Genomic DNA, 13,347 nt, shown 5'->3' with positions numbered 1-13,347 from the left:
AGGCAGAGAACATTATCAGAGAGAGAGAGACAGGGAGGATGGTCATGGTTGGCTTCCCAGTAAAAAAAAAAAAAAGCCCAGCAGAACCAGTGAGACAAGGTCAGTGCTTCGTGTCTGCAAAGGTTGACCAGATGATCTTACAAATGCTACACTACCACCCCCTCAAAAGAAACCTTCCAAACATATTTTCAAGTTCTAAAACAATAGTGCCATTGCTGTTAAGGCATCCACTCCAAGCTTAAGAAGCTGGTGGTATCGAGGTAGCAGCTCCTTCTGTGGGTCCCATTTCCTTTATTACCCCCCCCTCCCTTGAGAAGAGACATAGCCAAGATGACCACTGTCTCATGAAATTTGGGGAATGACTCTTAGATTTGTCTGGGGTGCCTGCCTGGTCTGATTTCACCATTACCATGGTGCTTTCAAGCTTTCTGCATTTCCTGGCAATAGAGTTGGCTGAAGAATCTGCCATCTGTCATGGCATTTAAAAGATAAAAATGGAATCATAAATAGAGCCAGTTCTTCAGAAAAAAAAAAAAAAAAAAAAAAAGTCCAGCCGGCATGTCAAAATGGAGGACATTAGCATGTTCTTTTAGTCCCCGGCTGCTAGCAGCTGAAGTCAGCTTGCTAATCACTTGGTGTCATCTGTCCCAGAATGCGATGCCAAATCTTTCTTCCAGGCCAGCAGCACCAAACAATACAGGAGAAATTTATGATTCACAAAATAGTTTTGCAGAAGGTAAAAATCTGACCATGAAACTCCCCCGTTTAATTAATGCTGCCATAGCTTACATTAAAAAGAGAAGGGGGAAAATTCTCTGCGGCAGAATTTATCTCTTCTACCCAGCCAAATTCCTTGCCAGATTTAACAGCAAGCAACATAAATTTAGGTGATTAGATTGGTTGCATATATTTAATTTTTAAAAAGCACCATAATCACACTTTCATTAAAACAGGCTTTCAGCTTTGGTTGAGCGCCACTTGACAAACAACACAGCAGTCGATGATTGGGTTAGTGAAATGACAAGATTAAAAGGAGGGTCTTCAGCAGATGCTAGACTCTTCCACTATAAATATGTAAAACTGCTGGCCAAACATCAGAATGACACATTGAGAAGGTTCCTTCCCACAAGTACAAATTGTCCACAAATTTTTGGTACAACCAGGTATAATGGAAAGACCTCTCCAAAATGAGATCTCAGCCCAGGTTCAGCTCTGATACTTACTTATGTCAATTTAGGTGACTTTCTTTGTCTCTTGGAAACTCAGTTTTCTCATCCATAAAATGGGAGCAAGACACCTCTCTCCAGGTGGCGGTGTAAGGCTTAAGGGAAATGATATACACACCAAAAAGGGTCTAGAACACTGCCTGACGCATTACAGGTGTTCAAGCAATACTAGCTTTCCTATATATAAATGAAGGGATTGGATTAAATCAATGCTTTTCAACCCTTGTTGTTTGTTTACTGTCTCTCTATGGACCTGTTCCCTAATCTTAAGTCATTCAAACACCATCATCACAATTGTTGCCATTTTCTAGTATTACCTGTACTCTTATTACCTACTGTTTTGTTTTATATCAACTCACTTTTCTGCTTAAGTAAATGTACTTGAAAAGAAACCTTTTAAATACTAAAAGCTCAAAGTTTTCACTCATAAAAACTTAATCACTACAAATACTATAAAAATAAATACAGGAAAACAAACTGTTTTTCATTCTAGCTAGATATTGTTGGCCCATGGCTTGGAGCCTGAGGCCTGTACACTCTTTGCCAAAAATGGAAAACAGTTAATATTGAAGAGCTGCTAAGTACATATGAGCACAGGCCTGAGACTTCCTTCTAGAAACAGAAGGATAGAGAGAATTAAAAGGGAGTAGTTTCCCACTCTTGAATCCCTATTATTTATTGTCTCCTTCCTGTACCAGCCCACATCATTCTGCATCTTTGTATCATTGATGGTACTAATCACTCATTTTAGGAAATAGAACCACAGATTTTTTGCTAAAAGAAAACCTTGCCCAGAAGCTCAGTGTGCAAAACAAACTAAAAGTCAAACCACCAAAAAACTAAACCAAACAAAGTTATCTCAGAAAACTGGGATGTGAGCTGCAGAGTCCCACCAATTCAGCCCCTTCATTTTCTGTCTCTGGGAGGCCCTCAGAAGCCTCCTGTAAATCTTCAAACTCCTCAGAACATACTTGGAACAATGGACTGGACCAGACTGGAGATGGCTAGTCCCAATAGCATCAGAATCACCTAGAGAGCTTTTAAAAATACAGATTCCTGGGCCTGAAACTGGACTTACCAAAGTCGCCTCTCTGCGGTAAGGCCCAAGAATTTGAATTTTTTAAACCTCTCAGGTAAGTCTCTTCAGAATCTAGAAAGTTAGGCATTCCTGGGGTGAATGATTTCTAAAACACCATCTAGTATGACTGTCTACGCATGTGAATTAGGAAACTGTTATGGTATCACCAATCCTCACATCAGGGATTTTGTTTTTCATTTTCAGCTCATCACTACCATCTGATTAAGACCTAAATGTTATTTCTCAACATCTTTACATGTTCATTCTTTGGCTTCACCAGTAGGATCTCTGGTTTCTCCAATACAGTCATTAATGTCTTCAACAGACTCTCCCATAGGCGTTGACAGGGGGAAGCAGGAATGGACAGGAAGAAGAAGTCCCAGAAATAGGTATCAAACGAAAAGCCCTGAATCTGGTATACCTAGGTTAAGCCAAGAAGCATCCACCCTCCATTAACAAATAGGAAAAAAAGAATCATCATTGCTCTTTATACCTTCTTTCCTCCAAGATTAATCTTAGTGGTGTAAAGAATGGAGAGAAAAAAATGGGGCCAAGGAAAGAATATAGTAAACAATGATAAAAATGGGGCCAAGGAAAGAATATAGTAAACAATGATAACAACAAGAATGACAACAACAATAGTAACAGTAAAAATAGAAACCAATATTTATCTTGTTCTTCCTACGTGCCATGTATTGTTTTCAGTACTTTATGTACACAAGCCCATTTAAACCCCTCAGCAACTCTCTGAGGCAGCTAATACGAGCATCATTCCTTTTCATGGAAGAGTTAATGAGAGCACAGGAGAATGTGTGACTTGAGGAGAACCAGAGATGTGATGTAATGAAGGCAGGAACTGACCCCAGGCCTATGCCTTCCCAAGCCAAAGAACCAGTGGGAAAAGTGTTCCCCACTTCTGATGTTTCAGTTAATACTGAGCAACACTCAAGCACTGAATTGGTTATTGAGAGAGTTACCAACCAAATGATTATCTGCTTGTTAAGAACACTTGTCAAGGGAAAAAAGAAGGTATTAGTTCAAACTCCCCTGGATTTTTTTGTTTAACAGTTGAACTATCCAAATCATCTTTTCAAATCATCATTCCAAATGCCAAAAAGGGAAGCAAAATCATCTTTACTGACATTTAAACACTGTTTATCATAGCAGACATATTGAATTTAGATAAATAAGATATATGATAGAGGAAAGTGGTATTTGGACACGGGTATATCAGTGTAATTGATAGTTTATGGGAGCCGTTCAAATAACACAGGAGTCTGCGACATTTATGTTATTTTATGGCATTCTTTTGAAGGTTGTTTTCTGACATGGTAAAAATTATACTGGAGGCCAGAAGTCCTACGTGTATGGAAAATGAATCAATGCTCTCAGAGCTTCCTTCTTTTTTTTTTTTTTTTTTTTTCCCGGTACTCGGGCCTCTCCCGTTGCGGAGCACAGGCTCCGGATGCGCAGGCTCAGCGGCCACGGCCCACGGGCCCAGCCGCTCCGCGGCATGTGGGATCTTCCCGGACCGGGGCACGAACCCGTGTCCCCTGCACCGGCAGGCGGACTCTCAACCACTGCGCCACCAGGGAAGCCCCACGGCCTCCTTCTTAATTGGTAAAATTCAGGGTTAGATGTGTACCATGGTCCCCCAAAGGCTAGTCTAAGATTTCCGGGTTCTCATCCCAGCCCTGAGGTCCTTGGGGAAACTCAAGTTCAGCCAGCTTTGAAAACTGCTAAATGATAGATCCTCTGCAGTTTTTCTTGCTTTCTGTGACTAGAAACAGATTTCAGTACTTTAAATGAATGTAGACCTTCATTAATGTTGTATCTTTGCCTTTTCAACAGATTGTTATTCCTTCCAGTGATTTATTTGATACAGAATCCTTGAACAGGTGCACAGCCCCCAATTATAACACGGTTTCTATGGGGAAATACGATCCATTTTATGGCAACATGATTTATGATGTAGTTACCAGAACACATTGTGTCAAAAGGCACTGTCTGCTTATGCCAAATGTTTACTAGCAAATTCCTTTCCCTCAGATAGAAAAACATACTCAAAAAGAGGTAAATTACTTTTCCACAGCTCTCATTAGCGGGGATCCTCAGGTCTTCACATGTCTCTTCATGGAACAGCTTGCACTGAGATCTGCTTAGGTGTTTATTTTTAAACAACGAGCCCTAATTTCTTGGCTGGCTGCTGTCATTTTAATTGTGCACCTTTCCCTTTCATCCATCGAGGGAGTGGATGAAGAGCATACTTACACCAGAGCTGGAAAAGGACCCATTTTTTTCCCTCCTTTGTCTTTCTAAGCACTAATCCAAAGAAGGAGTTCTGAAAAGTTTCCTCGGGGCTCACCTGAACGTGTCTCTGTGGGCAGCTGCCGTGCTCTTATGTACGTAGCAGACTCTCTGTCCTGCTATGTCCATTTGGCTGAAGCTTGTAATGGGGACCCCAGGATAGTGGACGTATTCGACCTGGCCATATCGCGGTGGGGAGGTGATGACGTAGAGAAGTTCCTCAGGCTTGTCTGTTCTGTCCACAGCAAGGAGGGTGGTGGTCATCAGGAAACCTCTGTCACCTTTAGACACCGAAAGTGGTTTTGCCCGGATGACAATATCACCTGCGTGGCAGAAGAGGTTGTGGTCAAGAACCAAATTTTTAAAAATAAAATGTCCAAGGTGAAGGTAAAAAGCAAAGGTCAAACTGTGCAGAAGTCAAAAGTAATATGACATAGCAAGATTTCTATAACAAGGATTAATAAAAGAATTCAGCCAAAGACACGAGCAGATATCACAAAGAAGCGTAACAATATGGCCAACAAAGGCACAAAAGACGCTCAGTCTCATGAATAGTCACAGAAATATAAATCAAGATCACAGTAAGTTGTCATCTTGTAACCCTCTGATTGGCAAGGATGTAGGAGCCTGATGATACCAAGTGTTGAAGAGGATGTAGAATCTTGCATATGAGTCTGGTAGGAGGGTAAACTGGTACACAATCTGGAATTATTTTGTAAAGAGTTGGATACTCACCTATGCCTTGACCCAGGGATTCCACTCCAGCTGCATGCTGGAGAGAAACACATGCACTTGTACCCAGGAGATCTGTGCTAGAATGGTTGTAACTGAGAACAATGGAGACAACCCAAATGCCTTCTCAAAAGGTGAATGTATAAACAAACTGTGGTCTATTCATACAACTGAATTTTGTGCAGTAGCAAAACAGATGCACTAGAGCTATATGCAACCACACAAGATGTAGCTTATTAACATTTATTAGCTGAGTGAGCAAGTCCCAGAAAACTATAAACAAAAGTAAGAAAATTAACACAAAATTCAGGATGATGGTTCCCACTGGAGGTTGGAAAGAGCACATAGGTAGATGTTTGATACTGTTAATATTCCAGTCCTTGTATGTGTGGTGGCTACATAGGTGTTCTTATGTTTAAAAGACTGTATGAATGAGTGTCTGAATGAGCAAAGGAGAAGAGGATCACACATAGACAAAGGATACCGTGTTTCACAAACTAAGGATTATAATCCAATTTTGCTCACTTGAGGTTCATTAAAAAAATGATCACAACTAAAATACTATAGAGTTTCTACTTTGTACAGTTACAGGGTTAAGGTACTGTCATATTTCTCAGGCTATAAATGAGGAAACTAAGGTGTAGAAATGTTAACCAACTTGCTAATGATTACACAATTATGAAAGGTGGAGCTTAACATCTGACCCAAGAGCACAAACTCAAACATTTTATTATTTTGCTTCCTTTCTTTAGTATATAAGGAATTCTTGAAAATTAACACTAAAACGGTGAATATCCAAAAGGAAATGGTGTAAAATAAATGCCAAGTCATTTCTGAATTAAAAATACAGTCAATAAAATCTTGAAAAGATATTTAGTCCTATAAGAAAATAAAACATCAAGGAGGTATAATTTTACCCCAGTGTTTCTCAATGAGGGACAATTTTGCCCCCCAGGGGACATTTAGCAACATCTGGAGACATTTTGGTTATCCTATCTGAGACGTGCTACTGGCTTCCAGTGGGTAGAGACCAGAGATGCTACTAAAAATCTGATAATGCACAACAAAGACTTATGCTTTCCAAAATGTCAATATTGCCGAGACAGGGAAACCCTGTTTTAGATGATCAAATTGGTCTTTTTTGTATACTATGCTTTTAACTCAAAATGCTATGCAACTTATGTCCAACCTAAGAATCAATGACCAACCTAATTTTAAATCAAAACCTGAGCCCCAGATTCTTCAGAGGGAGTCAAGATGAATATATCAAGGAAGTAAGAAGAATGAACAAGGCTGGGGAAACAAAAATCATGCACAGGAAGTTTCACCAGGAGCAGAAGATACAGCTGAGTGGAGGAAGAGCATCTAGGTTTTGCCTGAACCCAACTTTTCAGCACTGTAATGACAGAGTATGGATCAGGGTCAACTATAGACAATGTCCTTCTCAACTTCTCTCAAAGATGTCCATGTCATTTTTGCCACTGCACATATCAGAAGACACAGCACAATGGGAAGGCATAATGTTATTTATAATAGCTCCCAAATGGAAATAACCCAAGTGTTCAATATGCTTATATTAGTGTTGATTTAGCCTAACAATTCAGTATAGTTTAGAGATGAACAATTATGGCTATAAAGTTACACTGCAAACTGAGAAAACTGATGCTAAGGAAGGGAGGAGGGAGCAAGAAGGGAGGGAGGGAGGGAGGAAGGAAAGAGAGAGAGAGAGAAAGAAAAGAAGGAAGGGAGGGAGGAAGGAAGGAAGGAAGGAAGGGAGGGAGGCAGGGAGGGAGAGAGGAAGGAAAGAGAGAGAAAGAAAAGAAGGACGGAAGGAAGGAAGGAGGGAAGGAAGGACAGCAACAGTGAAGGAGGAGGGGAAGGAGAGAACACTGTACAGAGATAAAACACCACTATGTTTAAAAAAGAAAAGAAATTATGAACTTCTGAAAATGTTAACAGGTTAATGTATCTACCTGATGTAAGTTTTCACAAACACTTTTAGAAAATAATCACGTGCCAATTGTAGCAGAGACTAGTGAGGCACTCACCAGCCTCAATGCCTTTTCTTCCTGGATGCACTGCTCCAGTTTCTACTGCCCAGACTCCTTAATGTGGCCCGTGACTGCAGTCCAGCCACAGGTACCCTACCTCCAAGCCTAGCCCATGAAATTCTCTCATTATCCTCCATATCTCACTCTCAAAGTGACTCCGAGGACTTCCGAGACAAACGATCCCCTAGCTGGAAAGAATCCCCAGGTGGCTGCTTGGAACAGAACTCTCCTCCACCATGCTAGGGAATGCATCTCGGTAAGGCAATGACAGGATAACCTGCCCTAATACGTTAGGTGCATTTTACTTGTATTACGTTTTGCCTGGACAGATACTTATGATGAATGCAGTCTTACTTTTGCAGAGAGAAATAAATGTGTACAGTAACAAGTAGCTTATCTGAGAGTCACTTATTAGACATCTTCAAGGAAACAAGCAAATAAAATATATTATTATACAGCCCCAAAATAAACATCTGAAAATCAATCAAGCTAGCTTAAAATTTGTCTTAAAAAAATTCAGAACTGTAATTTTACCATACATATGAAGTAAGACTTTTACTGTACCTAAGCATCCAATTTAATTTAGCTCTGAGCTTCCTGGCAGCCAAGGCAAAAAAGAAAGCACTCTGTCAATCAAGCACATACTGAGGATCTAAGACTATGCTTGGTCCTAGGAATATACAGATCCTGGACTATACAGATGAATGAGACAGGATCTTTACCCTCCTCACATAAGCTCTAAGGAAAAGTATGGGGTAGTGAGTGACATGTTGGGAATCAAGGGCTTACACTCTCCCTTGCCGAGATTCCTTTCCAGTATTTTTTTTTCAATCTCTTCCTTCTGCCATTTATGTGCTGCTGAGTCCTATCATGCAAATGGTCTTTAATTAATTCAAGAAGATAATTATCTTACAGCATTCTCCCTTGTCCCTGAAGAGTATTGTCAGCACTTCCAAAGTGAACAGAGAAACAACCTCCAACCTTTACAATAACAAAATTCCTTCCTATTATTTTTTTATTTTAAGACACATTTATTTGTATTTCCTTTATTATTGTTGTATTGAAAATATTTTTCCTTTCAAACTCTGTTTTCAAGTAATAACTCAATCCCTGAAGATAAAACTAGAGTCATCACATTGATTTGGTAAAATTTTACTTAAAGCTTAAAACCCTGACAGTTAAAGTAGCCTGTGCAGCCTGTGGGCAAGGCTGGGTTTTTAATAGGCTTTTTGAAATACTGAAAATAACAAATGAATTGGCTACCCTCATAAACCTCACAGATCACAGGCAAAGCAAGTGAGGAGTCAAAGGATCAAATCATAAATGATGGAATTTCAAGATAGAGGATGGAAGGAAGAAAGGAAAGGAGGGAAGGAGAAAGGGTGGGAGAGAGGGAAGGAGGGAGGGAGGGAGAGAGGAAGACAGGGAGGGGAAAAGCTTTAAGGGCTTACACCTGCTCACTTCTGGTTGTAAAAGTTGGTTCCAATAAACCCTGATAGAAATGCTTTACCTTTTCCCATATCCTTGATGGTGATGTGACAATTAAATGCAGGGGACCTATTGTCACCATCCCAGAGGTAGAAGGTGAAGCTGTCTCGGTTCTGGGAATCCATTGCGCCCGTGTGTGTGTATCTCAGCAAGTTCAGATCCACTTCTTCCTGAGTGCATTTCATGCCAGGATGGAGAGGGACCCAGTCCCTCCCTATCTGAAAGGTGTCAGAATTAGTCAGCTGCCCAGGGTTTTTTTCCCCCCACGTTGTGTCAGTGGACATCTTCCATATCCTCTGAAAACTTCCAATATAAATGATATTTCAGGAAAACTCTAGATTTAATTTTTTGCCATTCTGCATCATATTTTCCATTTAAAGAAATATATTAAAACAATTTCAGGCCTTGGGGAAAAAACGAGCTTTAACCAACGGATTTTTGACAAAGTCATGTGGCAATTCAACTGCAGTGCTATTTCCAAGGTATTTAACACAAGCAATCATAGCTGATTAAGTATTTCAATTATTGAGAGCAGGTGGGTAATCGAGCTGTTGGAATTGATTCTTTAAAAATTAAATGTGTCTCATTTGGGGTTTCCTTTTTTGTTTTTAGTTCTTATCACTGTACAACTAATAAAACCTATTATTTCAAACTGGTTTGTCACTGGGCTTATCTGAAGTAGATAAAGCATAAATAGAATGGGTGTATTTACTGTCCACAGTTTTAGGCTTCCAAAAGACCAAAAATGATCAAAGTCCCTATCACTCCCTACATTTATACCCTGAGTCAGCACGAGAACAACTGCAAATATCATATATGTGTTATGTATCATGCTCTTCTAATAATAAGCTGGCATTAGTTAAGCATATATTCTGTACAGAACTCAGTGCAGAAATTGTGGCATTTTCAATTAAAAGAGGTCGTTATGCTGAGGGAGAGCTGACAACTGAGACTATTAGAAAATATAATAATAATAAATCTGTCTCATTAATAATTCTACTGTTTTCTCTTAAAAATGCATAGCTTTCCCTAAGAAGGGCTCATAAAAGTCATTTGAAGTAATTCAAGCAAAATGTCATCTTAAAATTTTACTATATGATATTATCTTGTGCTTTTCCTGTCTGGTTTAAGAGACTATAACAGAAATTTAAACGATTTTTTAAAAATTTCCTTTGTCACATTATTCCACATGCCTTCTCTCCCCTCACTGTGTTACCACTTCCCTTTGTCATTCTATTTGATAAAGTTCCCTCCTCTTTAATGTTTGTGCCCATCTGATGTTTGCACACAGGTATGTTCTGCCCCAGTGCTCACTGGGTGAAAGTTAATTATATTATAATAATTAAGCACATTCTTTGTCTGCATCATAAGATCTGTTTGTAAATTTATTTTTTAAAACAGATTTTCTTTCAGGTTTTAAACCAAACAGCCTGCAATTCTATTTAATGTTTTTCTTTATAATCTTTTCCCAGAAAGTAAATACAGAAGATGATATCTTTTGCTCTCTGTCATCTCCATCTAATTCCCCACTTGCATTCCCAAGTGTGAGCTCTGACTTAACAAAATCATTTGCAAGCCCCAAAAGAGAAGGAAAATAAGATTCAGTCTCAAGGTGGGGAAAACGCAGGAAAGTCAACCAGAAAACCAGGATGCGTGAGAAAGTGCAGGAGGCCTGGTCCCTGGTCTTGGAGAGACTTGGAAAAGCCCTAGAGAGCTGGGAGAGAACTCGGTGGCGCCATATTGGGAACATGGACCCATCTGGATTTTCTCATAACCAAAACACTTCAGTTCCCATGTCACCCAAATGTGTGAGCTGTCACTGCATTTCTGCTTCATTACTCTTTGAAATGAAATAAGGACACAGCTGCACCTCAATTTAAATCTGTGATTGCTCTTCACTTTGATTCTCTATGGTGCCCACAATCTAAGACAATCAAGCTGTTCTACACAGAATGAATCCTTGCTGCTTTTCTCAGGCTGTACCTACGTTACATTAAAAGTTAAGCATTCAGTCAAATAATCACATTGGAGATGGCTGGTGGTTACTGTTGCTAGCCTTAATCCACCATTCAAACAGACATTTTGATGGAATACTCAAGTGACCTTCTCAAGTGGCTGATCTATAATTTGTATTGGGTTGATTCTTGGACATCACACACGCAAAGTCTGAATCAGACTGGTGAGCACCATTTGTGAAAAGACTATCTTTTCTCCATTGCATTACCTCGGCTGCTTTGTCAAAAATCAGTTGACTGCACTTGTGTGGGTCTATTTCTGGGCTCTCTGTTCTGTTCTATTGATCTGTTTGTTTATTCTTGTACCAAACCAACACTGTCTGGATTACTGTAGTTGTATATTAGTCTTGAAGTCAGGGAGTGTCAGCCCTTCAATTTCATTCTTCTATATTGTGTTAGATATTCTGGGTATTTTGCCTCTCTAGATAAACTTTAGAATCAGTTTGTTGATACCCATAACAACTGCTCTAAAAAATAAAGTCTATCAGTAACTAGATAACTTGCTTTACCCCAGTAACTCCCTATGCTCCAATTTAGGTACAGTCCCAATGGGGAAGGAGCAATGATGAACCCTAATTTTGGTTGAATTTACCCTGAATTGAGGAAGTAAATTTAGAATAGTGTGAGTTCTCCCCAAACTAGGAAAATTAAATTTTCTACCTCTGAGCAAAATATGGCTATTACAGAATAAATTCAGTTATAGGAATCTGTGCATTTAGAAAATTTATACCTGTTACATTCATTTTGAAAAATAAAAGTAAAAAGGCCACTAACCTTAAGCTGAAGTTGCCCATTTTGGGGAAGACTTTCAAATACGTAGTAAATCTTCTCCCTGGGGGAGTCTTCATCTATGGCTGAGAGAACTGCACTAGAAATAATACGAGTTTCACCCATATTCACTGTAATTTCAGCTTTCCTGTAAAAAGGAAGATGTCTGGGTTGATATAAAAAATAGAAGACAACACCTTAGGAGGGGACACTCATGATGACTATTACAGCATTCAAACTTAAAAAATTAAGAAATGATATTCAATATCCAAAGTACTGAAAATGATGAGTCAGATTTGTAAAATATGCTTTCATTTCACCTTACATGTGAAAGTCCTAAGGACAATTAGTCAGCAACAATGAGTATGGCACGAGGTAATTACATACTTCTGTCTACTTGTATAGAACTTTATAATTTTCTGTTAAAATTTATTTTATAAACTGATTTTGTTTCCAAAATTTTATCTGATACAACAACAGCACCATGAAGTAAGTGGGCTAGGTATTATTGTTCTAATTTTACAGACAGGAACTTAAAGAAATGAAATGACTTATTCACGGGTGTTCTGGTACCCTTTATGATAGACCATTATGAACTTGATGATATTTAGGTAATCTGTAGCCCTCTACATTACTCTCCTTGGTGATGTTCTGGGTAACTAGTGTTCTCTTCACAGTAATTCATCTTTTCCAAATGCTACAGCTGCCCGGTCAGCTCCTGGCATCTTGAAGAGAAGGCTGGGACAGAGAGCAGGTGCTGCTTCTACCATAAATGCTGCTGCTATGGGTTTTGTGTCTCCTATAAAGGGCTGCTGCTTTCACAGCGAATATGGCTGTTTTCCCTGGTCCTACCAAAGAGAAGAAGAGATTTCTTTTCACCTGTGTTTCTAGCTCTTGGTTTTGGTCATCACACATGGCCTGTGTCCAACTTGACACTTTGTTTCTGAGAAAAACTGGGAAGTTTCCTTGGGATTTAGATTAAGGACATTTGTGTAGCATCAACTGGTCATTCTCAACAGCCTTCCACTCCTCTGCTGACAAGCCATAGCCCAAGCACCTCAGTTCTAACCTCTTTTACTAGGTTTTTCTTGCCTACTCATAACTGACATCTTCCCTGGCCATAGGAGATGACTTTTGCCCACCTCTTTACTAGAGAATATTAATCCTATCATTTTAGAAGGCTAAAATGATGGTTTAGGGCTTATGGAGATTAGTAGTGGGCATTTTTTTTTTTTTTTTGGGTCGCGCCACATGGCTTGTGGGATCTTAATTCCCTAAACAAGGATCGAACCCGGGCCCCTGGCAGTCAGAGCATGGAGTCCTCACCACTGGACCGCCAGGGAATTCCCAGTGGTGCTTTTTTTTTTTTTTTTTTTAAACACATGACTGTGTGGAAAGGTCTCTCTCTTTTTTTTTTTTTAATATTTATTTATTTGGCTGTGCCGGGTCTTAGTGGTGGCACACGGGATCTTTGTTGCCACAGGCAGGATCTTTAGTTGCGGCATGCGGGATCTAGTTCCCTGACCAGGGATTGAACCTGGGCCCCTTGTTTTGGAAGCACAGAGTCTTAACCGCTGGACCACGAGGGAAGTCCCCCCAGTGGTGCTTTTAATATAGAAACAGGTGAATCAAAACAGGAAGCCAATACAATGAAGATGATAAGGAGTCTGGTAGAAAGAAAG

General features: G+C 39.6%; 1 protein-coding gene across 1 annotated transcript in view; it reads right to left on the bottom strand.

Moving 5' to 3' along the window:
• Positions 1–13,347, bottom strand: part of FREM1 (FRAS1 related extracellular matrix 1) — a 178,230-nt gene that overhangs the window by 51,936 nt on the left and 112,947 nt on the right. Inside the window, exons 21-23 of the mRNA XM_089913219.1 lie at positions 11,672–11,813; positions 8,905–9,100; positions 4,670–4,934 (exon numbers count right to left, since the gene is read on the bottom strand). Of these exons, the coding sequence (XP_089769345.1) occupies positions 4,670–4,934; positions 8,905–9,100; positions 11,672–11,813 (603 nt within the window). The remainder of the gene's footprint in view (positions 1–4,669; positions 4,935–8,904; positions 9,101–11,671; positions 11,814–13,347) is intronic.

Source organism: Delphinapterus leucas, chromosome 6 (assembly GCF_059928025.1).
Source record: "Delphinapterus leucas isolate spDelLeu-1000000601 "Yukka" chromosome 6, BTC_Dleu_Yukka2, whole genome shotgun sequence".
Classification (NCBI taxonomy): domain Eukaryota; kingdom Metazoa; phylum Chordata; class Mammalia; order Artiodactyla; family Monodontidae; genus Delphinapterus; species Delphinapterus leucas.
This window is presented reverse-complemented; position numbering and strand designations above follow the sequence as displayed.